Raw genomic sequence first — 25,251 nt, 5'->3', positions numbered from 1 at the left:
CATCTGGGGTGACCAATGTAGGCTCAGTGTTCTTCAGCCCACCCTGTAAGAAGTGCTCAGAAGGGCACAAAGAGTCCTTGCCCGGTGTCCTGGGCTTGCTCTGGCTGAGAGGTAGGAGGCATATTGGCAGGACCTTGGTGACCCTAAGTGCCCATTATCCACTCTAAGCCTACCCATACCAGCTTCCTCCTCCCCACAATCCAGGTGGATCATAGGCTACAGTACCTCTTAACCCTCATAGGGCCCGTACTACCGTCACCCCACTTAGGACCCAAGTTCCAAAAGCCCAGCTCCTACCTGATTCTTTCCTCTTTAAGAAGGGCAGATGGTGCATTCAGCAATATCCAGTTCCCTAGGAGCTCCAGGGGGATGAGTGAGGGGCTCTGAGCGGGGTCCAGGGTCCAGAGATGGGGGGAGGCCATAGCTGGGGGCCTGGGGATAGTCAGTGAGAATACTTTGGTCCCAGCCCCAGCCCCTTGGAGATCCCAGCTGCAGCCTAGTCCTCCCTTTCTGGAGGGACTGCTGACCCTACCCTCACCCTGTTCCCTGTAGCCCTGACTCTGGGACCCGCTGATTTTCAGTCCAAAGTGAGGGGCACACTTGCCCCTCAGTCTTTGTCTCTAGGGACACACTGACCCTTGCTTCCCTGACTCCCAAAATCAGCTAATTTTAAGGTATCCAGCCTTTTCCTAGACAATGGTGTCCCCTCCGACATCCACAGGACTCACCCAGGCCCAGGCAGAAGGAGGCTCAGCTTTACCTCCTTTTAAGTGAAACCTGGGCCCAGGTAACTTGATGCCAGCTCAGGTGACAGTGGCACTACTTTAGCTCCCTAGCAAACAGTAACTGAACTTCCTAAGCTCACCCCAACCCACCCAATGGGGTATAATCCTGCCCCCTCAAGAGTCCTGGATTCTGCACAGCTCATCTGAACCATTCTTCTGATCCTCAGAACCCACACCATTTAGGGTCTCAGACTCAGCACCCCTCAAGAACACAAGCATCTGTCCTCCCACCCCCAATCTAAAACCAAAGAAAGATTTTTGTTGGTTTATTTGAAATGAAGCCTTTTTCTGTGGTTCCCATGAAGTTATAGGGAAAATGACTCAGGGGAGCCGCCTTTGCCCGGGGCTTCAAGGCTGTAGGGTTGCAGCTGTCCAGGACTTGATAGTCTGGGAAGCCCAGCAGGTCCTGGGGCCAGGCATCACTTGCTAAGGAGCAGTCCAGTCCTTAGCACACGGGGCACCCGGCGGATGGTCAGCGAGACACGGGTGTCACGGACCAGGTGGGCTCCAGGTCTTGCCAATGGGCAGGCAGCAGCATTGAGCGGTAGGGAGGCGGTGTCAAGTGGATCTACACAGGCCGCTGCGATGCCGTGGAGGAGGCGCGTGTAGGCAATATCACGAAGTACCAGGAGGCTGCGGGGTTCCAGCAATAGCGAAGTGACTGGCCGGGGCGGGGGCCGGGGCTGTAAGGAATATAAATGGTCAGTGGGTCCCCAAAAATAGGAGGGTGGGAGAAGTTAGCAGACTTCGAGAGTCAGGGAGCGAGGGTCAGTGTGCCCCTAGAGACAAAGACTGAGGGGCAAGTGTGCCCCTCACTTTGGACTGAAAATCAGCGGGTCCCAGAGTCAGGGCTACAGGGAACAGGGTGAGGGTAGGGTCAGCAGTCCCTCCAGAAAGGGAGAAACTAGGCTGCAGCTGGGATCTCCAAGGGGCTGAGGCTGGGTATCAGTGGTCACAGGGAACTGGGGAGAACTAGGTTGAGGGCTTGACAGAAGTCAGGAGTTGGGGTGGGCAGGAAGGGGGCGGCAGAATGAGGCAGAGATGATCTGGTATAGTCTGGGTGCATCTGCAGACATCAGGATTTTTGAGGTAACTGGCATGATAGGCAGGATATGGGGGTAACCAGGAGCATGCAGCACTAAAAAAGGACCTACAAAACAGCTGGGCCAAGATGTCCAGGGGTTTCTGTGAACACTGTAGAGTCAGAAATGCATCACTCAGAGAAAGAGGTCAGGGAAGCTGGTGTCATGAGCAGCCCTAGGAGGACAGTCAGGCTATCCTAGGAGTCTTTGAGCAAGCCAGGTGCCAACGTGTGCCCTGACAGATCACATAATGTGGTGACAGGCAGGTCAGTGTTGGGGTGCTCTGTACAGTAGGCAGAGAAATAGGATATCTGGAAGGATATCAAGGACACTCACAAATGAATGGTGTTGGAGTATCTGAAGATATCAGTGTCTGCTGGAGTATTGGGAAACACTGCATGAGTTATTGGAGCTCTCTGAACGTGTGGGCTAAGGGATCTTTAGGGTGTCAGGACGTTCCAATCAGCAGGTAGGGATATTGGAGGATCTATGGATACCAAGATTTCTAGGGCTCCCGGCAAGCAGATGGGTTCAGTGTCTGGGAAGACATGGCTGCATTCTATGAGGAGCAGGGGAAGGTTTCTGGGAGGTTATCATAGGTATTTTGCAGGCAGGTGGGACTGGGGCTTCTTAGATGATGTGGATGTGAGAGTGCCCACAAATGACTGGGGCAGTATCCCAGGGCCCACCTGCTCTGTAGGGTCATCATCCTTTGGCTGCCGCGGCTCGTAGAGATCCAGCATGGTGTGGGAGCCCAGGCTGATGGTGCTGACGGTCGGGTAGTATAGTGGCCCGTCCTTGTGGGGCTGGGGAGTTGGCATCAGGGCTGGACAGGGCAGGAGTCCACACCCCCCACCCTCCAAGGTCCAAGGGGGTCTCCCAGCTGGGGACAGGGAGATGAATGCCTGGTGGGGTATGTAGCAATGGCCTGCCCCATGATGGATCAGAGGTCTGGGGATTGGGGTAAGGATGTGTAGTTACCATGATGCCCTCCCCAGGCAGATACTGGTTCACAAGGACATGGTTGGCTGGGAGACCCCCAAAAAGACTGAGATCAGAAACTTTGTCCACGTAGCGCTGAAGCCACAGAGGAAGCCGCTCAGGAACCATCCCTCGGGGATGCGGGAGCCCACCTGGAGGAGGGCAATGGGGTCCTGAGCACCTAACCAAGGAAACCTCACACCTCGAGCCCTCATTAATGATACCAGGTTTGGTAGCATGCTGACCTTCTAAGGGATGCCTGATTCTTTGGAGATCACCACCCAACCCTCCAAAGGTTTCCTAATGCCTCAAAGGTTTTCTGGAACCTTTGAGACTCCCAACTTATAAGGAAATTCCTAATCCCATAGAACCTCTGCTGACACTTCTGAATCCTCTGGCCCTTGGGACCCCTTGAACCCTCAAGGGCTACCCAATATCTTAAGACTAACCAACCTGAAGCACCTGCCCTAACCCACATCCTTAAGCCACCCATACCCCCAGGCAGGAACACTCACCCCAATTCTGTAACTTCCTCCCCGAGAGCTGAGTCCACTTTGGCTTTGGGGCATTGAAGACCTAGGAAGTGGGGAGGTAGTTACTCATTTTTCAGGACTGTCCTCTCTGATTCTCCCACCCAGGCCAATATAGAGGTCTTTACCTGGGGTGGAAATGGGATCTCTCAGTATCTGTGGGAATGGTTTTCTGAGATGTTCTCAAGATTTTTATGTTTGCTCTTTCCCCTGTGGCAGCTGCTGCTAGCCCCAAAGCCCACCCTATGTCTATTGGGATCAAGAAAATGAACCAGGGCTACACAACTGCGCTCTGAATCTACTTAGAACTCTGGCCTGCACTGGGTTCTTTTAGCCCAGTAAATAGTCTGCACCCTGTAATTTTCTGGGCTATCTCAGAATAGTCTAACTTCTGGGACCTCTTTGTTTCTATCACCTGAGGGTTGCGGGGAGGGGGGGGGGGTTGGGGAAGACGTGCTACACTAGGCTATCTCAGCATAGCAAAGAGAGTACTTTGAAAAGTCTCCACTGCCAAGATACCAAAGTTCTAGAATGGGCCATCTTCAAGAAGTCTATATTCAATAATCTCCTTGTTCCCTTTATGGTTATGGGGCTGGAATGGGCTATCTCATCACAAGAGTCTGTGCTCTGTGGCTAACTTTTTCCTGGGACTCAACCTAGATTAGTTGGAATAGCACAAGAAAGAACTGTGCTATATTAGTGTGTGCGTGCACACTCTATTATTAAGGCACATGTGTCAAACACAAGGCCCGCGGGCCAAATCCGTCCCGCCAGGCCTTGCAATGTGGCCCGCACTGCGCTGTCATCACTGCACTCCGCTGCGTTTCCATCACAATGACAGTTTATGACTGTTCAGTAAACCATTCGGCCCGCGATTTAGGCTGGATTTTAGATTTTGGCCCCTTCTCTGATTGAGTTCGACACCCCTATATTAAGGCAAATAAGGATTATCCCAGTGCAAGGACTGACCTTTGTAGTCTATTTCCCCAAACCTTAAATAGAATACAGACTAGATTATCTCAGCACAGTGGTCTGTGTTTAGAAATCTTGTTCCCAAGAATCTAGGTCTAAGCTGAGCTATTTAAGCAGAGGAAAGAGTATACTCTGTAACATTGTGAGGCCTGGGCTACCTCAGCACTGGAAATCCTTCATTCCCCAAACATCAAAGGCCTGAACTGGGCTATCTCAGCCTATATTTATAATCTCCTTTTCTCTAAAATAGCAAGATTGGGCTCTGTCCGCATAGAGAATATGGGCTCTGTAATGCCCTTATTTCTGAGGCTCTGGGCTTGTACCAGCCTATTCCAGCACAAGGAATCTGATCTCAATAACATCTTTGTTTTGGAAGCTGGACTGGCCTATCTCAGCACAGGAAGTCTGAGCTCCATAATCACTTTATTTCTAAGAATCAGTTTGGTTTTCCCTATCTTCCTGGGAAAAGCTCTTTCTGACAGGTCCAGTAAGTCCCGAGAGTGAGGATGGGTGCCATGTGGCACTCTTTTCCTTCCAGAATCTCCATTATAGCCTCAGGGCTCTCAAGCAGGAACCAGGGTTTGGGGAAGGATCTGGAAAGATGGGAAAAACAGACCAGAAGGGCATTGAGATCACCTGTCGAAGCAAATACTCTTCCTCTTCCTTGGAGATGAAGTCAGGGACATAGTAGATTACAGGTGGTGCCTAGGATGGAAAGATCCCTCTTGAAACTGGTGCCCTTTGATCTACATGGGGACCCTAGCAATGATAAGCAGCCCCCAACCTCTGTAGTGAGGCTCAGGATGTCCCCAGACAGGCCAGGGCCTGAAGTTGAGGGACCAATGTCCATCTGGGGGATAGAAAGTGGAAGTGAGATAGGGGAAGAATGAATCTGGAGGGGGCCGTCCCAGCTCACAAACCCAGGAGTCTTCCACCCTCAGTCCTCCCACCTTCACCCTCTGCACCCCCAGTCCTGACAACCTGCTCCACCCTGAATGGTTCCAGGGCTGGGACCCTGGAGTCCTGATCCTCCGACACCAACTCCATGCACCCGTTCCTGTGAGAAGGGGAGAATATGCTCAAGTCACCAAGCCTCCTACCCTCAGGCTCTATCATGGGTCAGGGCCTCAGCTCAGGGCTCTAACCAAGCTCACTGGGTTTCTAAAACCTGCATCCTCAGCCTCTCAAAAGCCACCCATTGAGTCCCCAGGCTCTTTGCCTGGACACAGTAAGCACCCAGAACATGCAAACTCCATCTACCAAGAGCCTATCAAACTACACATATTTGTTCTTTCAAGAGAGAGCACTCTCTCCTACAGAACATCCTGACCCCACTGGGAGCCTTTCTCAAGAGCTTCACAGCCTCTAGGGCTGCACCCCAGAACCCCTTTAAACATCTTAACTTGAGACCCCTTTCTAACAACCAGATTTGCAACCCTGAGCCTCGCTCTCTAACAACATTCAGGGTCCCTATGGACTCCTCCTGCCTCAGGCCCTTTTAGGTACCCTCAAACCGAATCTCCTCTGACACATCCATGCTGTCTCCTTGGGATTCCACCACTCTGGACTCCCTCAAATTTCCCTTCCCGAGCACCCCTTCACTGCAGCGCTCTTGAACCTAAAGCCCTGAGCCTGACTCCTCGCAAGCCTTCTTTCTTCCCAGCATCCCTGAACCGCCCGCCCCCGCACCCCCTTCACACACACTCACACACACACACACACTCTCACATACACACACACTCTCACATACACTCTCTCACACACACACACACACACACACAAACACACTCTCACACACACACACACACACTCTCACATACACACACACTCTCACACACACACACAAATTCTCACACACACACAAACATACACACTCACACACACACACTCTCACACACACTCTCTCTCACACACACACACACACTCTCACTCACACTCACACACACTCTCACACTCTCTCTCACACACACACACACACACACACACACTCTCACACACACACACTCTCATACACACAAACACACTCTCACTCACACACTCACACACACTCTCTCACACACACACACTCACACACACACACTCACACACACGCACACTCACACTCACACACACTCTCACACACACACACACACACTCTCACACACACTCACACACACACACACACACACACACACACACACACTCTCACACACACACTTTGGACTCCTATGTGAGCTTCCCGGCCCCCACCCTCAGCTCCCTCGGACCCCTCTTCACGCCCTCCGCCATCCGCAAAACTGACCGTCCACCAAGGTCCCCACCAATATCCAAATTCAACACGCTTTTCCTTTCCCAGCCATTTCCGCCCCCTCATTTCCGACGCAGAGTCCTGAGGCCAATAGGAACTCTCACAGGCCTTCAGGGTCCGCCTTCCACCCAATTGGCGCTCTCGCCCAATGTGATCCCGCCCCCTCACCCTCGTTCAGTGATAGGCTGCGCCGCCCGGCGCTGCGGTTACCCGTCTTCGTCTGGCACCGACCAGTCAGCTCCAGAACCGAACCGGCCCACACTGCGGAGTGGGCCCGTGGGAAGGCCAGCCATGGCGACCACCGTTAGAAAAAAGGGCTGTCAGGACTCCCCGCAGTCCACGTCGTCCTGTGCCCAGGCTGCCTGCGGGAGGCGAGATCGAAAACTGGACTTCCTCTCTCTTCCTCCCCGGCAGCGGTGCAGGGTTAGGGCTGTAATCCCCAAACTCAGGTCGAACACAGAGAAGCCATAGAAACGTCTTTATTGAAGAGGGCGGAGGGGTCATGCTGAGTTCTGGGACATGCAGTTAAGGGGTAGTCTGAGCTGTCCTTGGTAGTATGGCCCCCAGGTCTGTCCTGGACTCTGAGCTCTCAGGGTCTCCTTCACGCTGTTAGTCTGGCCTGGGTGCTGTGAGGTCATTTGGGTCAGTGACTCAGATTTGGTGTTTTGGACCTATGACCAGAAGGTGGGTTGAAATGGGGGCTCCAGGATTTGGGATCCCCTCAAGGCCTTGGGGTGCCCTTCATGTATGATTTGGGGTTCTTTGGGGCTGGGACTGGGCTGGGACTCGGGATTTGGGTGTCTTGAGATCTATGACTCAGGGCATTGAAATCCTCTAGTTTTCAAGGATGAGCATTCCTATTTGGAATCTCCTGATGCCTATGAATAGAGCTTAAGGTGCCATGGTAGCCTGGGATACATGTCCTGACTGTAGTCTCCTTCATTCCAGGCACAAGGACTTCCATGATTAAGGTTTCCTGGGGGCTTGGGATTGGATTTTTACATTTAGGACTCCCTAGGAATTTGGGGATCCCATGGTTTGGGGGTCCTGGAAACTAGGGCTTAGGGTTATTCCAGAGGCTGTAGGACTTGGGAGCACAGGAAAATTTAGGATCCCCAGTTTCAAAATAGGGGCTCCAAATTTTTGGGTCCCCCAATAGGGAAAGTCATTACTTTAAAAATAGAGAATTTTCTGGGAATCTGGCCTTCATACATGTTGGGTGGCTGTGGGCCATGTTGGGTGGGCTTCATACAAGGCACTGGGGCCATGTTGGGTGGGCTTCATACAAGGCACTGGGGGATTCTTGAGGGTGAAGAGGATAGGAACACTTGGGGGTTCTGTAATTCGTAGTTCCAGGACTATTGTAACTGTAAATTGGAGATGTCAGTGTCTCTTCTTCAGGAGTAAGAGCAGGGGTCTTTGTAAATGGAGGGAGTCTCTAATTGCAGTATAAGAGTTTTCAGGTAACTATAGGTAATTACATCTTGAGGGGACTGATGTTAAATGTAGCATAGTGACATAAAGGTCTGTAACTGCAGCTCTGGAGGCGTGACTTGTGTTTATTTCAAGGGGATTTGATGGGGTCTTTTTTAATGGGGGAAGGTTCTGGGATGAGTGACTGAGGAATGTTCTGTTGTGGAGCATTATGTGGAGAAGCTCACCATTTGGGGTGATGTGGAAATCTGTTATTGGGAGTACTGCTCTGAATGGTTAAGGATAGGGACTAGCCTGAAGGAGCTACACTCAGGAAATCTTTCTGGGTAACATGGGATCTGTATTTGGGCATTTATCATGGGGGAATCTGTTAATGATAGAGCCTCAGTGATTAATAAGGGTTGGCTAATGGGGATCTCTATTCTGGATGTGTTACTAGGAATATCTATCTCAGGGTGACTTGGGGGCTCCCTGTGTCAGGAGATGCTGGAGGGGCTGTCTCTTTGTCAGATATCCAGGGTCTCTAGGACTGCATCTCCGCCCTCAGCATCCAAGGAAACCAGCAGCAGAAGAGCAATCTGGAAAGGAGAACCATGTCACTCCATAATGCAGGGATGGGAACATCTGGATCTATCTCCCTCAGCTCTTCCCCAAATGTTTGGCCTTGCTGGATTCTGCCTCTACCTGTTTGGCTGTGCCTTCCCAGGCTCCTGTGGAGGGTGTTCTGCCTCCCCTAAGTGCCCCTTAAAAATTGAAGTCTAGCCAAAACTGGTTTGGCTCAGTGGATAGAGCGTCAGCCTGTGGGCTGAAAGATCCCAAGTTTCATTCCAGTCAAGGGCATGTACCTTGGTTGCAGGCACATCCCCAGTATGGGGTGTGCAGGAGGCAGCTGATCGATGTTTCTCTCTCAGTGATATTTCTAGCTTTCTATCCCTCTCCCTTCCTCTCTGTAAAAAATCAATAAAATATATTTTTTTTTAAAAAAATTGAAGTCTCCAGAATTTGGTACAGGGCCTCACTCCCTAAAGACTTTTCTTGATAAGCTGACGAGGCACAAGTTTTCCTAACCTCTATTTCTGGCCCCAACCAGAGCCCCACACCCCTGTGTCCAATGGCCTGGCTACGCACCTGGAGATTGAGTTCTCTGATGCGATGTCCTTTGGAGTCCGGACTGTAGTAAAGGTGCGTTTGGGCTGCGTCACTGAAGGGGAGGGCAAGGTCTCAGGGGAGGGGATGACAGACCCACTTGTGCCCTCAATACCCACTCAGACTCTACCCACCCAGACTCCTGGACCCCACATTCCCAATATCCATCTGAACCTTTTTTTGTCAATAATCTGTGTCCTCCAATATCTACCCATGTCTCGGGTGCCTGCCCAGAGCTTGTTGTCAACATCCCCATATCCCATAGCACCTATCTTCTTGGGGTTCCTGTTTCATCATTTTCCTGGACTTTGTGTTCCCAGTTTAATATTGAAGATTCTGTAAACTTCCTCCTGTCCCCAAACGCTCCTCCCCACACTCCAGCCCCCAACTCACTTGTCACTTGATGTACTTTTTTGGCTCCGACATTGTCCCCAGAGGGGTCAGTGGATCCACCAATCCTAGGAGACATGAAGAGTGGGAGGAGTCAGAGCCTCAGAAGCCAGGGTCTGACTCGGAGATGGGTCAAGGGGCCTATGCGGAAAGAGCTCCGGTGTGGGCATGGATATCCACACTGTCTTGCTAGTCCAAGAGGAGGAGACACCTGAAGAGGGAATCACCTCTGAATTCGGGATGCTGGTGCAAAGACTCCATGCTTTGGGGGGCAGGTGAAGTATCCGACACCAAAGACGGAGCCATCATGCTTGCCCGTGGGCTGGTCTAGCTCAATTCCATACCAGTAACCTGAAACAGAAGAGTGTCAAACCTTGAGGCCCTGCATGCCTGCCTCACAGCCCAGATCTCTGTACTCACCTGGGGCAAAGTCTGTCTTCCCGTAGAAGCGCACAACCCCTTGCTTCTGGCCTGCTACAAGGACTTGGTCTCCAACCGCAGCCTTGGCTCCCTCTCGCTGCTGCAGGTTACCCAGAGATGAAGATGATGGGGGCTTCTTCTTGCCTGGGGATAGAATGTGCAGGGGTGAGGGTAGGATGGGGCTCCAGGCACCTGCCCTGGGGACCCCATGGCACCAGAAAGCCCAAAGGCAGAAATTCTCTCCTGGCTCTAATCAGGAACTTGAACCTTCCCTAGAACTGCAGGGCTTTGGTGTGGAAGGAAACAGTCCCAACCAAGTTAAGAACTGGGAGGACCCCAAAAACCTTTCTCAAAGCTGAGGATATTTGGACCAATAGAAAAAAACAGTCACAGAAGTCAGGAACCCAGCCCGACCAGCGTGACTCAGTGGTTGAGCGTTGAACTATGAACCAGGAGGTCATGGTTCAATTCCCCATCAGGGTACATGCCCAGGTTGCATGCTAGATTCCCCAGTGGAGGGTGTACAGGTGGCAGCTGATCAATGATCTTTCTCATCATTGATGTTTCTTTCTCTCCCTCTCTTTTTCTCTCTGAAATCAATAAAAAAAAATTTTAATTAAAAGAACTAAAGGTCATCTCCTAAAATTAGGGAGTTTGGACATGAGGAGAAACTGAGTCACAGAAGCTAGGTTACACACAGATTATGTCCAAGACTGGCTGTCCTCACTCCTCGGGTTCCCCCTCTGACCTTTGTGTTCCCTTCGGCCTTTGCCAGTAACACGGGAGAAGTCCATCCGGGGAGTGCGAGGTGTGGAGGTGACAGATGAAGGAGGTGCGTCCACTGCTTTGGAGATCTTGGACACAGAGGCAAAGAGACCTGGAGGGATAGAGCCTGGGCTGAGAGCTGTCCAAGTCTTTGCCCAATGCCTCTGCTCCATATCACACTCCAACCCCCATTACCAAGTAAGAACTACAGAGTGGACTCCACCCACCACTCCTTTTGGGCCTCTGGTAGGACTGACCCTGCTTGGGAGGGCAGATGAAGTACCGGACACCACCAACACTGCCATCGTTCTTGCCCTCAGGTTCGTCCAGCTCCACGCCCACCCACTGGCCGCTGGCGAACTCGGTGGTCCCGCAGAACCGCAGTGTGCCTGTCTGGAAGAACAAGGAAGGGTGTGGCGTGGGGAGGCCTTGGGAGGCCACGATAGGCCACTGTTTCACAGGCAGCATGGAGGGGGAAGTGAGGGAGCCCCAGACTCAAACCTCAGCTCAGACATCACCATTTACTGGCTATATGACATAACCTCACTGTGCCTTAATGTGCTCTTCTGCAAAATAGGAGCAGAAACTGTGCCTACCTTAGAGGATTAGAACTACCCTGTTCAATACAATAAAGAGCCACTAGCCAATATATGACAATTTAAAATTAAATTAAAAATTCATTTCCCCAATTACACCAACCACATTTCAAGTGCTTAATAGCCACATGTGCCTTGTGGATACTTCCTGGGACAGCATAGTTATAGCAACATTTAAAGTTCATAGATTGGCCAGGTGCTGAGTAAGGGATTAGTGAGTGTTGACTACTATTATCATGTAACTTTGGTCCTGGGACCTCCTGGGTCAATTTCATCTGGAAAATTGGGATAACAATCCACCTCCTAGGCTTTGACTGGTTGAAAACTTCTAATATGTAAAGTTGTTTAGCTTCAGGGAGTGTGGTTATTATAACAGCATGAGGCCCCTTTACTTAAATCTCAGTTCTTGTCTATAGGATGGGCTAATAACAAGTGCCGCTTTGGAGGGTTAGTGTGGGGATCTGAGCAGTTCCTGGCACAGAGAGCACTCAGATGCACCAAGCCCTGTTCTAAGGAATTTATACATTTAACTAATTTAAACCTCATACTTCTCCTTGACATGGGAGTTATCAGCTCTACTGTACAGATGGAGCAACTGATGCCCGGCGAGGCAGGATCACTGACTCCAAGCCTCTGAGTTGGTAAGATTTGCCTGAGTAAATCCCTGAGCCTAAACTCATAACTACTGTGTTATGCTGATTTTCTAAGGGGCAGGGATGATTATTGTATATCCTCAAACAAAGGGTTTCACCTCTCTGAGCTTCCTAGAGTCTTCTGGATTGCAAGATGGGGTAAGTGAACTCATCCTGTTTTCAGAATTGTCACATGAACTTAACTAGATCACACACAGAAAGCTTTTCAGATGGGGCTGATGCATACAGAAAGATAGGGAACAATATGTAACCCTTGTGGTTTCTCAAGAAATAAAATCCAGATTCTTCCAATGGCATGCAGGTCTGGTAAGATCAGTCCCTGCTGACCTCTCCACCTCATATTCCCTGGGGCCTCCGTACCTGCTATGTCTTCATATTTTTGCAGGGTGAATTCTTTTTCATCTCAATTCATACATCACCTCCTTAGAGAAGCCCTCTTAGAACTCCCAGCTAAAATTACCTCTACCCTCATGCAGGGATAATTTACTAAATCCAAGCATTTACTGGTTCCCAAAGCCCTCGTTGCCATCATAAATGATCTTAACTTGTTTACTTTATTGACTCTCTCTCATTAGAAATGAAGCTCCATGAGAGTAGGGCTGGGTCTGACAGAGCGCTTTATCCCTAAGAATGGGCTTGGTCCAGCAAAGGGCTTGCGAGACACCAGTATGGTAAATGAATCAAAGTTGGAATGCCTGGATGAAGATTCTCTGTCCTCTGGACCTTTTTACCTGCTCCCCTACCTGAGACCCTCTTTTCCTAGCTCACTTCTCATCCTCAAGTAAGTACACCTTGTGTCACACCCCTGACTGTTCTTCCAAAGTACTGACTACTCTGGGAGCAGGGGGGCCCTGATTGGAGACCACAAAGCTCAGGGGACCCAGATGGAGCAGAGCTTCACTGACCACTCTGTGCTTCCCCATGATGCCACCACTGCTCTGGACTGTCACTGGCAGTTGATGCATCTGTTTCTCACTGGACTGAAACTTCAGCCCAGATTGGAACACAAAAGCAGCACTCACAGAACAACTGTTAGGTGAAAGAAATAACTGCGGATCATTAGAGGGTGGGCCAACAAAGGGAAAGTCTGCACACTGCCCAATGACCCAGTCCTAAGGGATGAGGGCTGAGTCCTGCCCTTCCCTACCCGGTCTAGTCCCTGACCTTCTGGCCATCCAGCAGCACGCGGTCTCCCAGGCGCAGGCCCAATGTGCTGAGCATGAGATTGCCTGGGACGTTGTCATAGTTGGGTAACGTGACCTTGGGGAGGGCGCAGGAGAGTGGCACGGCCTCCTCCAGCAGTGTCCGTAGCTCCTTGGCCACCAGTGCTGCCTCTGCCTTGTCCAGGGACATGTCCATGGGGTCTGGGACGACCTCCGCTGGCACCTGTCCCTTTCGGTTCTGAGGACCAATGGAAAAATAAGGACGAGGACTCAGTGGCACAGGCTGCACCCCCACTGAACCCATGCCCCAAGACCCTGGGTCAGGTGAAACAGAGGTGGGACTAGGTCACACTTTGGGTCAACATGGGACTAAGAAGGGGTGGGACATTAAGGTACAGACCACGTTCCAGGGAATCTATCCATGAGATCTCAGGCTAGATATGTCAAGTATTATAATTGTGAGTGGGACTAGGATGGAGCTGCTAGGGACTGAAGGTTATGTTCAAGTGTTGTAGGGTCACACCTTTAGGGAGGCCATGCCCCCAGAGACCACAGGTCAGGAATGGGGCCATGTGAGAAATGAACACTAAAAATAGACTCTTATAACACTGAGTCAGTTTTCCAATTGAGCCAATGGGAAAGCAGGTGAGGCAAAATCTTAGGGGCACAGGTAACAACCCAAGATATATGTTCCTGGGATGCTGCAGAGTAACTCATATTAAAGATAGGACCTAAAAATGGATGGGTTGGGGTCAAAGATCATATTGAGGGCTTAAGCTGGGCCCAACCCTCTCATTCACCAAGAGTCTCCTTCAACTTTTTTCATGATCTCTAAATACTGTTTACTCAAGGTGACATCAGCCAGGACTGAAAGAAGTCCTTGCTGGGTGACCCTGCCTCAGTTTCCCCATTGTAAAACAGTATTCCTAATATAGTTCAACTGACATATCATGAACACTAAATGTCAGCTGTTATGTTGTTTGTTGAATGTACAGATGATCTTTATAATGTTTTGAGAGCTTCCAGAGATGCAGGTGGTCAGGGCCCCCTCATCTTCCGCAGAGGCCTGCTGCCGGAAAGGAATGGGGGAGGAAAGAGAAGGAAGATAAAAGTGCTGAGCCAAGGTGGCAGTACCCGCAGCGCAGGGTTGGCACCGTGCTCCAGCAAACATTTGGCTGCACCCAGGCACAGGTTAGAGGCGGCGATGTGTAGAGCTGAGCCATGGTTGAAATCACTGCATGTGGAGTTCACCACTGGGAGGTGGGCGAGAGGAGAGATTTTGGTAAGTGTTTTACCTTCCAGCCTCCATCTCTTAACAGGCTCTTAACCTCCCAACCCCAGTGCCTTCCATAAAATTGGCCGTTCCCTGCAAGGTCCAGCCCTGTCCGAGGGTATGAACCACTGAACCCCATCTCCAATGCCTCTAGTCTCCAGCCTCCTACTATCTCTGTTTATTCCTTCCTTCCTGCCAAGCCCAGGACTCAGTTTGGCACCATCATTTGGCATCCCTCCTTCTTCATACCACATCCCATCCCCAAAACCCTGGGCCTCTTCCAGGGCCTCTTCCCTCACTGGGTCCTGGCCTCCCACCCCAGCCTGGACTTCACCCCTCACCTCGAGGCCGAGCACCCTTCAGCAGCACACGCACGAGGTCGGGCACATCAAAATAGGCTGCATAGTGCAGCGCGTTCATGTTGGTCCAACGGCTGCGCAGGGTCACGTCTGCGCCCAGCGCCAGCAGCTGCTGTGAGAGGCGCACTGCTGCAGCGGGGTCTCCTGCATAACAGCCCGGGTCAGTCATGGGTGCAGGGCATGAGGAATTTCCTGGGCCTCGGGGATGGCAATTTGGGATCTTAGGCTGCGGATTTAGGGTGGGGATCTGAAAACCAGAGTTCTGGGTGGTTTTGAAGGTGTTGGGTCTGGGGCCTGGGTTTTGGGCCATGTGGTTTGGGGTTTGGACCCTCACCGACTCCATGGGCCCCAGCCTTGCAGGCATAATGAAGCAGAGTCATGTCGGTCAGCCCATCACGATCATTCACATGGCAGCCTCGACGCAGAATCTGGGAGTACCAGAGGACCAAGGAAGGTTACCCAAACAAGCAAGGGACCCCAATCCTCTCCCTTCTTGGCTTCCCCAGTGTTCTTACCTCATTGCCAATGACATCAATCTTGTGCTGTACTTGGGGTACCCACTGGCGCACAATGGCAAACAGCTCAGGGATGGTAGTCTGTGGGTCAACCAGAATCTCCTGGCACGCCGGGTCATTGGGGTCGAAGAAGGTGAAAGCTGAGGTGGTAAGAGGTCTAAAGTCATCCAAGGCAAGCTGACCCCTCCTCCAGAGGAGCTTAGGGTTTTGCTTTTAAGACCCTCCCTAACTAGGGTCTCAAAGTAGTGGTGCATAGGCCATGAGGTTTCAAAGTCAGGAGGTTTCACATAAAAATCTGGATGCCCACTATGTCTTAAAAAACTTGAAGACTGCCGAAACCGGTTTGGCTCAATGGATAGAGTGTTGGCTTGGGGACTGAAAGGTCAAGGGCATGTACCTTGGTTGCGGGCATATCCCCAGTAGGGGGTGTGCAAGAGGCAGCTGATCAATGACTCTCTCTCATTGATGTTTCTAACTCTCTATCTCTCTCCCTTCCTCTCTGTACAAAATCAATAAAATATATATTTTTAAAAAAATTTTAAAAAAACAAAAAACTGGAAGACTGAGCAATACCCATGGAGCAGCAAGCACCACCTCTTGAAACAATAGTGTGGTAAGGAGTGTAGCACTCTCATGTCTGCGTGCCCAAGGAGGCTGTTAGTGCACTGTTGCCTGAAAGAACATGGGGACAGTTTGGACAAATTTCAATAATAATAATAATAATAATAATAATAATAATTTAATACCACCATTTGCCCACCATCTGGAACTGAAATATCATTGCTGTCATGTATACATAAGGAACTGTTTGACATTGAAATTGGGACTCAAAAGAACTGGTGGCCCAGAAAGAAACTCACTACAGACTGATTCATATGTCTTTCAGCATAACGGTTATTGTTTGTCTCATTTTTGATTCTTATATTTCCAGTAGGACATGATCTCACTCATCTAGGGGAAATGGTGAACAACATAGACTGATGAACAAGAACAGACCCAGAGATAAGGAGCCATGGGTCAGACTGTTGGACCTCAAAGGGAGAGTGGGGATAAAAGGGAGAGATCAACCAAAGGACTTATGTGCATACATATGAGCCTAACCAGTAGTCAAGGACAATAGGGGGATGGGGGCATGAGTGGGGGGTGGGGTGGGGGTTTGGAATGGGGGGTTGAGGACAAATATGTGATACCTTAATTAATAAAGAAATTTTTAAAAATAATAAAATAATTTAAATCAGAAATGCTGGTTTTTAAGAAAAATCTCCCCAGGTTTTCAAATGCTGTGCAATCCACATAAAATGTATGCATGGTTAGGATCCAATATGTGGCCAGCCAGGGTGGTGCCCAGAGGAACTTCCATCTTCCCTATTAGACTGATGAATATTACTCTCTGTAGTAACATCAGCACCCAGCTTAGGACCAAGCACATGGAAGAAACTCAGTACATGTTGGGTGAGTGAATGAAACATCAGATATAAAGCCCGGAGCAGTGCAGCACAGAAAGTGTCTCCAGGAATCATACGTGTGCTTTGTTTTAAAACCCCAGTAACAGCATTCTATGGCTCAGAATCCTGACCTTGCTCCCATTACATTCAGAATATAGACCACAGTCCGAAACTCTGCCTACAGGACCTGCACAAACTGGCCTGGCTGTTCTCTATTCTCAACTTCTACACTGGCCTCCTGTCCTTCCAACACACCAAATTCTGTCTTAAGGATTTTGTGCTTGCTGTTTTTCTTACTTGGGGCAGTCGTCTCTAAGATCTTCTCAAGGCTTTGCAGGTCTTTGCTCAAATGTCACCTCTTCAGAGAGGCTTCCCCATCACCCTGTTGAAATCAGCACTTCTGCCCTTCTCCCATCTCCTACCCATTTTTATTTCTTTAATCACAGCACATATCACTACTTAACTTGTTTACATCTCCCTCCCTCTTTTCCTATTCTCCTCTTTTTCCTTCTTCCTTACTTTCTCACTAGTCTCCCTCATTAGGATATAAGTCTATGTTCCAATCTGCCTTGGCTACCCTATATCCCCCCACACACTCTTTATCCCCAAAGCCCAACACAGAACCTGGCACAGAGTAGGTGTTCAGTCAATCTCTCTGAAGTAATGTACAAATTTAATAAACAAATATATAAGTTCCTCTTGGAGTCCACCGTAGCCCTCTCTCTGTCCTACACCACATTTCCAGATTCCTTCACCTGTGACCAATCCTGCTTGTTTTCAGCCCAGACCCTCTTACTTCCCACCAGACCAAAGGCCCTGGCTGTATCCAGCTGCATTTCCAAAGAGACTTTCCAGTTTCCTGAAGTGGAACCCCTGTCCCAGACATACAGATAACTTCCTTATTTTTCTACCAAACTGAGGTTAACCTGTTGCCTCTCTGATCCACCTCTAGTGGGTGACATGTCCCTCTAGTTTCTGACTCTCACAGCCAATGTCTTCTAAAAACTCTTTATATTCAACTCCAGCTGAGCCCCACCCTCTCTACCTTTTAAACATATGAGACCCATCACTTCTGATTTTAAACAATCCCTCTAATGCTCTCTCCCAATCATACTTAAATGTATCTGAAGTCTTCACTGTGGCCTTTAAGCCCCATTGCCAACCTCTCACCTCAACTCCGATTTCTCCCCAACTACAGCTCCATGAGCTGCTTTCTGTTCCTAACTCAGTCCTGTTCCAAATCCAGGGCTCTGCACTTCCTGCTCTCTGCCTGGAACTCTTTCTCCATTGATTCTCCTCATGCTCTGGGCCTCAGCCTAAATGCTACCTCAAAAGCAAGACCCACTCTGACCTCTCTACCTCAAGTTGCTTCCCTCTAGCCATTCTCTATTTTCTTCCTTTCTTCCTTCCCTTCTTTCTTTCTTTTATTGTTGTTGTTTTTTGTTTGTTTTTGTTAATACTCGCCCAAGGATATTTTCCCATTGATTTTTGGAGAGTGTGGAAGACAGGGGAGAGACACAGAGAGAAACATTGATGTGAGGGAGACACATACCAGCGATTAAGCCTGCAACATGGTACATGCCCTTGATGAGAATCTAACCTGGGACCCTTCAGTCCACAGGCTGACACTATCCACTGAACCAAACCGACTAGGGCTCTATGTATCTCTATCTTTTATTTCTTTCATAGCACTTACTCTAATCTGAACTTACCTGATTTATTGATTTGTTCATCATTCAGTCTCTCTTTTTCTCCTGAGAGAAAGGATCATGCCTGGATTACTCATCATTAAATCTCTGTCACCCAACATAATGTTTGTCACAGAGTAGTAGCAATAGATAAATATTGCTTGATGATTAGATATTTTCAGTTTCTCTAGGAAGCACCCTCTCAGCTCCACACCCTCCTTCCTCAGAACCTTCACTCCAGCAGTTCCTCCTATAGTTACCTCTCCTGGGATTCCCTCTCCCTAGCACTTTCCTGATTAACCCCCAACTCATCCTTAGGGCTCTCTCAAATGTTACTTCCTCAGAGAAACCATGTCTTAAACTCTTGCAGTATTCTGTTCTTGGCAAGCACAATTTCTCATCATGTCATGTAATTACATATTTATATTATATTATTATACTTGTTACAGAGGTCTGTGAGTTCTCTCAGGGCAGAGGCTCTATCTGTCTTGCTCCATGCTGTGCTAACAGCTTCTAGAACAGAGCCAGGTCCACAGCAGACTTTCAATAAATGTTTGTTGAATGACTAAATGATGTATCATGAACCAGTTTTGAATTATTCCAATTCCATTCTCCAATGAATGAATGAGTGAGGGAGGGAGGCGTTTAGAATACAAGGATTCAGCAGCTAAGAGACTCCATCTAAGGCTCCGGGCCAGATTCTAAGGTGGAAGAATGGTTACCGTAGTCCTTGGGAAGGGGGGCAGGTGCTGAGGGATGCACAACAGGCTTCTGTCGGCGCTCCTGGGTGGGGCTGGGGACCTGGGGAACCTCCTCATCCTCCGCATCCTCTTCTTCCTCCTTGTCCAGGAGCGGGGGAGCCATAGGGGTAGGATCTGTCTTAGTCATTATCCTCGGTGACCCTCAGCGGGACAGCCTTCAGGCAAATCCTGGAAGCAGAGGTCAGCTAGAGAGGGCACCCCACAGGCTCCCTCATCCCAGTCCACAGAAGCTCCCAGGGCCTCGCATTCCCAGCTCTGGATGTGGAGCAATCATAAGGATACTCGTACCCATCAGAGGACCCTAATATGTGGGCCAGTGTCTACCACTTCCTGCAGGCCCAGCCCCTCATTCTTCTATCGCGCCACGGCCCTCGGTCTAGGCCGCCCCCTCCCCGGGTTTGTTTATCTCTGGATGCTGGATGCTGGGTGCTTCGCCCCTCCCCTTCTCCGCGGGCCTCCCCCCTACGCATCTTACCTTGGGCAGACGGGGCTGGAGACCAAAGCTGAGACTGGGGGGACTGGAGAAATGGGTGTCAGTTCCAGGGGAAGTGATGGGTGAGAAGGAGAAACAAGCCGGGGGTTGATGGGGGGTAGAGAGGGAGGGGCGCTGAAGGCGCATGCGCACTGTTACCTACAACCCGGCGAGGGGGAGGAGATGCTGGGAGGCTCCTCACGCTGCTGGAAAGGCTGGATGCAGCGATGGAAGGGGGACTGACACGGAGGATGGGGAGAGAAAGGAAAGAAGTGAACACGAAGAAGGGAGCGAGACATGGAGACGGAGAGATATGAAATAGAGGCAAGGGTAATGGGAAAGCGGACTCAGTGCTTTTTGACCCCACCCTCATGATGGAGCTTTCCTGTAAGCCTGCACACCAGGCCACACCAGGCAGTGTTGGTGGTGATGGATGTTTTCTCTGTGAGATCTGAGAACTGACATCTATATCAGGTGTTTCAGAGATATGATTTCTATCATTATCATCATCGTCGTCGTCGTCGTCATCATCATCATCATCCTTCTCATCAGAGAGTTCACACAGCACTTAGCAGACCCAGAGAGGTTAAGTCACTTGCCCAAGGGCACACAGCAAGTAGGTTTTGGAGAGAAGACTTGAAAACAGACAGTCTGGACTTTTAATTACCTTGCTATATATCTGTCAACCCTCTCAGAACCTGTATCTTTTTAACTTTATTTATTTAATTAGTTAGTTTGTTGGTTTTTAGATGCATTTTATTTAGACAAGTAAAAATAATTAGATATTCAGAAGCAGTGTACAATGAGTGAGGAATCAAGCCAGTTACTAGCCTGTCACACAGAAACATGGAGAGACAGTTATAGGGATAGAAGAAATGTAGGAGCAGAGAGACAGGGACATAGATATGGAGGACACAGAAAGATGCAGATAAAGAGAGATATGGGGAAGAGAAATACCACATGACCTCTCTCATTTATGGATATTAAAGAACATTATAAACTGATGAATCAAAAGTAAGATATAAAGACAGTAAAGCAACAAGCAGACTCAAATTACAGCTGGGAGGGTAGGGAGATCTGGGGGAGATAAGAGATCAACCAAAGGACTTGTATACATGCATATAAGTACAGCCAATGGACACAAAACTCTGGAGAGGGAGGGTATGTATGGGAGGGGGGGCAATGTTAAAATATGTACACAGATAATAATTTAATTAAAAAAGTATTTAAAAAAATAAAATAAAACCAGTTCATGGTGGGTAGTTATGTCCTATTTTTCTCTAACAAAAGTCAGTATTCACCTTAACCCCAGCCTGTCTGTTGTCTTTTGCATCTAAGATAACATACCTTTGAGATATCAAAGTAATTTCCTTCCTCCACCTCTCACTACCCAAAGTGCAACCACCACACCAGAGGACAGACCACAAATCCCCCTCATTGTTATTATATCATGTTGTTAACTGTTAACTATCCTATACCTACTTGTTAAAGAAGCATGTGTCTGCCTTGGCTGGGTGGCTTAGTTGGTTGGAGTGTAATGCTGCACACCAAAATGTTGCAGGTTCGATTCCCATTCAGGGCACATACCTAGGTTGCAGGTTTGTTCCTTGATTGGGGAGTGTATGGGAGGCAACTGATTGATGTTCCTCTCTCTTCCTCTAAAATAAACATGTCCTTAGGTGAAGATTTAGAAAACAAACCAAAAAGGTATGTGTCTATTTGTTTTACTTTTTATCCAGTCTCAGAGATTTCCCCATTTTACTTCTCCTGCCTCCCTAATGTATCACTAATGGATTTCATGTAACCCCCTTACTAGTACATCTTCACTTTTGATTCTGATGTATAAAAAAGTGGTAAAACTGCCATTTCCCAGAGCATTTTCTCAATCTCACTGATACCATTGTAATTAGCTAGTTATTAATTACTAGAGGCCCAGTGCACAAAATTCATGCCCTGGGAGGGGGTCCCTCAGCTCCACCTGTGCCCTCTCATAGTCTGGGAGCCCTCAGGGAATGTCCAGCTGATGGCTTGGGCCCACTCCACAAAGGCAGGAGAGGCTCCCGTCATTGCTGCTGTACTTGCCAGCCGTGAGCCAGGCTTCTGGCTAAGTGGCACTCCCCTGGTGGGAGCACACTGACACCAGGGGGCAGCTCCTGCATTGAACATCTGTCCCCTGGTGGTCAGTGTTGTTGGTATTTTAATGGGGAGTGCATTGAACCTATAGATTGCTTTAGGAAGTATGGACTGGTTTTTTTTTTAATAAATATATATTTTATTGATTTTTCACAGAGAGGGAGAGAGAGTTAGAAACATCGATGAAAGAGATTCATCGATCGCTGCCTCTTGCACACCCACTACTGGGGATGTACCCGCAACCAAGGTACATGCTCTTCACTGGAATCGAACCCTGTACCTTTCAGTCCACTGGCGGATGCTCTATCCACTGAGCCAAACCAGTTTCGGCGAAGTATGGATATTTTGATGATGTTGATTCTACCAATCCATGAAAATGGTATGTTCTTCCATCTGTTTGCATCTTCCTCTATCTCTTTTTTCAGTGTCGTGTAGTTTTCCGCATATAGGTCCTTTACTTCCTTAGTTAAGTTTATTCCTAGGTATCTTAATTTTTTTTGGTGTGATGGTAAATGGAATTGCTTTTTTAGTCTCTGTTTCTATATGTTGCTGTTGGTGTATACTATACATAGAAATGCCATAGATTTCTTGGCGTTAATTTTGTATCCTGCTACATTGCCAAATTCATTTATTAAGTCAATTCGTTTTTTAATGGAGTCTTTTGGGTTTTTTATGTACAATATCATGTCATCTGCAAATCAGGATAACTTTACTTCTTCTTTTCCAATTTGGATGCTTTTTATTTCCTCTTCTTGTCTAATTGTGATGGCTAGTACTTCCAGTACTATGTCAAAGAGGAGTGGCGAGAGTGGGCATCCCTGTCTTGATCCTGTTCTTAGAGGGAATGGTTTTAGTTTTTGCCCATTGAGTATAATGTTGGCTTTGGGTTTATCATATATAGCTTTTATTATGTTGAGGTATGATCCTTGTACTCCCACCCTGTTGAGAGTTTTTATCAGGAAAGGGTGTTGGATTTTATCAAATGCTTTTTCTGCATCAATTGATATGACTATATGATTTTTATCTTTCAGTTTGTTTATGTGATGTATCACATTTATTGATTTGCGGATATTGTACCATCCTTGCATTCCTGGAATAAATCCTACTTGGCCATGGTGTATGATCTTTGTGATGCTCTGCTGGAGCCGATTTGCTAGAATTTTGTTGAGGATTTTGGCATCTATGTTCATGAGGGATATTGGCCTGTAATTCTCTTTCATTGAGTTGTCTTTTTTTTTTTTAAGGCAATAAATCTTTATTAAGCACCTATAGTTACTGGGAGGAGGCCATGATGATGGACACACTGTCAAAATCAATCTTCTCCACAATGTTCTTGGGCTTAATGCTCTCTTCCTGGCTACAGATGAAAATCTGTCCTGCCTCATCAGTGCTCCAGCTGTACTTGCTCATCTACACCTTCAGCTGGCTGTTGGTCAGGTCCCCGAGCATCTCGGCCAGCAGCCAGCGATCAATGTGCTGATAAGTGATACCCACGACATGGCAGATAAATTTTCAGACAGAATCTTCAAAACCAGTTATACCTTCCAAAAGGTCCATGGTTTTATCCAGGGCTTGCCAGAAGGCCTGGAAGTGGCAGGTCTCTAGCAGGTCTCCAAGGTATAAAATCTGTCGGATGGGCCGTTCTTCTTGATGGGCCTGGTTGATCATGCACTTGCAAAGGGTGAAGTTCGTGTGGGGCAGGTTGGTGAGGGCCTTTAGCAGGATCTGAGCGGTGACAGTGGTCTGAAAGAAGGCTGGGTTGAACTGGTACAGCTTCAGGACAGCCAGGTTGGCTTCCAGGTCATAGGCATTCTCCTTGGCCTGTGTCTCCACATAGCGCTCCAGGGTGGCCAGATTCTCAGGATTGTATCTGTCGATGCCCTTGAGCAGCTTGCCCACGTTCGCTCTCATCTGCTCGAACATGGCCATGCCTGCGGTCGTTTCCCACCTGGGGGATGGAGCCGCAGTACCGGCAGGTGCGGCGTCCTAGGGGACCGGAAAAGGAAGAGCGAGTTGTCTTTATCTGGTTTTGGTATTAAGGTGATGCTGGCTTCATAAAAGGAGTTTGGAAGTGTTCCTTCCTCTTGAATTTTTTGGAATAGTCTGAGGAGGATAGGTTTTAGTTGTTCCTTGAATGTTTGGTAAAACTCTCCTGTGAAGCCATCTGGCCCTGGGCTTTTGTTTGCTGGAAGCTTTTTGATGACTGTTTCAATTTCTTCCAAAATCACTGGTCTATTGAGATTTTTAGATTCTTCCTGGTTGAGTTTTGAAAGGTTGTATTTTTCCGGGAATATGTCCATTTTCTCCAGGTTGTTCAGTTTGTTGGAATAGAGTTGTTCGTAGTATTTTGTAACAATCCTTTGTATTTCGGCGCTGTCTGTTGTTATTTCACCTCTTTCATTTCTGTTTTTGTTTATTTGAGTCCTCTCTCTTTGTTTCTTGGTTAGCCTGGCTAGAGGTTCATCTATCTTGTTTATCCTTTCAAAGAACCAGCTCTTGGTTTTGTTGATCTTATGTATTGTTTCTTTGGTCTCTATGTTGTTTATCTCTGCTCTGATTTTTGTTATTTGCTTCCTTCTGCTTACACTGGGCTTTTCTTGTTGCTCTTTTTCTAACTCTTTGAGTTGTAGAATTAGATAATTTGTTACCATTTTTTCTTGTTTTTTGCAATAGGCTTGTAGGGATATGAACTTCCCTCTCAAAACTGCTTTTGCTGTGTCCCATAGATTTTGGATAGTTGTGTTTTCATTGTCATTTGTTTCCAGGATGTTTTTAATTTCTTCCTTGATTTCTCTGGTAACCCAGTCCTTGTTTAATAGCATGCTGTTTAGTCTCCATGTGTTTGATTTCTTTGGATTATTTTTATTGTAGTTAATTTCCAGTTTTATGCCACTATGATCTGAGAAGATGCTTGATATGATTTCTATCTTCTTGAATTTGAAGAGACTTTGCCTATGTCCCAAAATGTGGTCTATCTTTGAGAATGTCCCATGTGCACTTGAGAAGAATGTATATTCTGTGGCTTTGGGATGGAATGTTCTGAAGATGTCAATTAATTCCATCTGGTCTAGTGAGTCATTTAGGATTAATATTTCTTTGCTGATTTTTTGTTTAGATGATTTGTCGAAGGGTGACAGTGGGATATTAAAATCTCCTACTGTGATTGTATTGCTATTAATCTCTCCTTTAATGTCCTCCAGCAGTTTTTTTTTTAATGTATTTGAGTGCTCCTGTATTGGGTGCATATATATTTACCAGAGTTATTTCTTCTTGGTGGATTGCTCCCTTTAGTATTATGAAGTGGCCTTCATTATGTCCTTCACTCTGAGATCTAATTTGTCAGATACCCCAGCTTTTTTTTAATTTTCATTTCCATTCACCTGGAAAACCTTTTTCTATCC

The 25,251-nt window shown here is 48.1% G+C and overlaps 3 protein-coding genes and 1 long non-coding RNA gene across 5 annotated transcripts; 1 reads left to right on the top strand and 3 right to left on the bottom strand.

Moving 5' to 3' along the window:
• Positions 1-1,038: 1,038 nt before the first annotated feature.
• Positions 1,039-6,689, bottom strand: LOC118720445 (alpha-ketoglutarate-dependent dioxygenase alkB homolog 6). The gene is given in 8 exon segments (XM_036440352.1): positions 1,039-1,468; positions 2,557-2,673; positions 2,849-3,000; positions 3,364-3,424; positions 4,987-5,055; positions 5,332-5,407; positions 6,632-6,674; positions 6,677-6,689. Coding segments are annotated over 8 exon segments (795 nt in total). The 3' UTR covers positions 1,039-1,204.
• Positions 6,690-6,876: 187 nt separating this feature from the next.
• Positions 6,877-12,332, top strand: LOC123652463. Its single transcript, XR_006741814.1, has 3 exons — positions 6,877-7,086; positions 9,162-9,253; positions 11,113-12,332. It is a non-coding gene; the product is annotated as an uncharacterized LOC123652463 (long non-coding RNA).
• Positions 7,102-19,878, bottom strand: CLIP3 (CAP-Gly domain containing linker protein 3). Of its 2 annotated transcripts, none has more exons than XM_036440334.2 (14): positions 19,721-19,878; positions 19,207-19,413; positions 15,352-15,491; positions 15,171-15,264; positions 14,819-14,980; positions 14,339-14,457; positions 13,206-13,442; positions 11,050-11,185; positions 10,776-10,904; positions 10,028-10,171; positions 9,835-9,958; positions 9,611-9,675; positions 9,200-9,272; positions 7,102-8,649 (listed from the first exon to the last, which is right to left on the bottom strand). In XM_036440334.2, the coding sequence occupies exons 2-14, from the start codon at positions 19,370-19,372 to the stop codon at positions 8,595-8,597; spliced, it is 1,644 nt and encodes a 547-aa protein (XP_036296227.1). In that variant the 5' UTR covers positions 19,373-19,413; positions 19,721-19,878; the 3' UTR covers positions 7,102-8,594. The 2 variants fall into 2 exon arrangements, with proteins under 2 accessions (XP_036296227.1, XP_036296228.1); XM_036440335.2 differs by having other exon boundaries at positions 19,207-19,400; positions 19,721-19,855.
• A 3,201-nt stretch (positions 19,879-23,079) lies between these two features.
• Positions 23,080-23,861, bottom strand: LOC118720450 (eukaryotic translation initiation factor 3 subunit K-like). Its single transcript, XM_036440362.2, has one exon. The coding sequence runs from the start codon at positions 23,777-23,779 to the stop codon at positions 23,363-23,365; it is 417 nt and encodes a 138-aa protein (XP_036296255.1). The 5' UTR covers positions 23,780-23,861; the 3' UTR covers positions 23,080-23,362.
• Positions 23,862-25,251: the final 1,390 nt, after the last annotated feature.

Source organism: Pipistrellus kuhlii, unplaced genomic scaffold, assembly GCF_014108245.1.
Source record: "Pipistrellus kuhlii isolate mPipKuh1 unplaced genomic scaffold, mPipKuh1.p scaffold_m20_p_17, whole genome shotgun sequence".
Lineage (NCBI taxonomy): Eukaryota > Metazoa > Chordata > Mammalia > Chiroptera > Vespertilionidae > Pipistrellus > Pipistrellus kuhlii.
The sequence above is the reverse complement of the archived record's forward strand: the minus strand, read 5'-3'. Positions and strand labels throughout refer to the sequence as shown.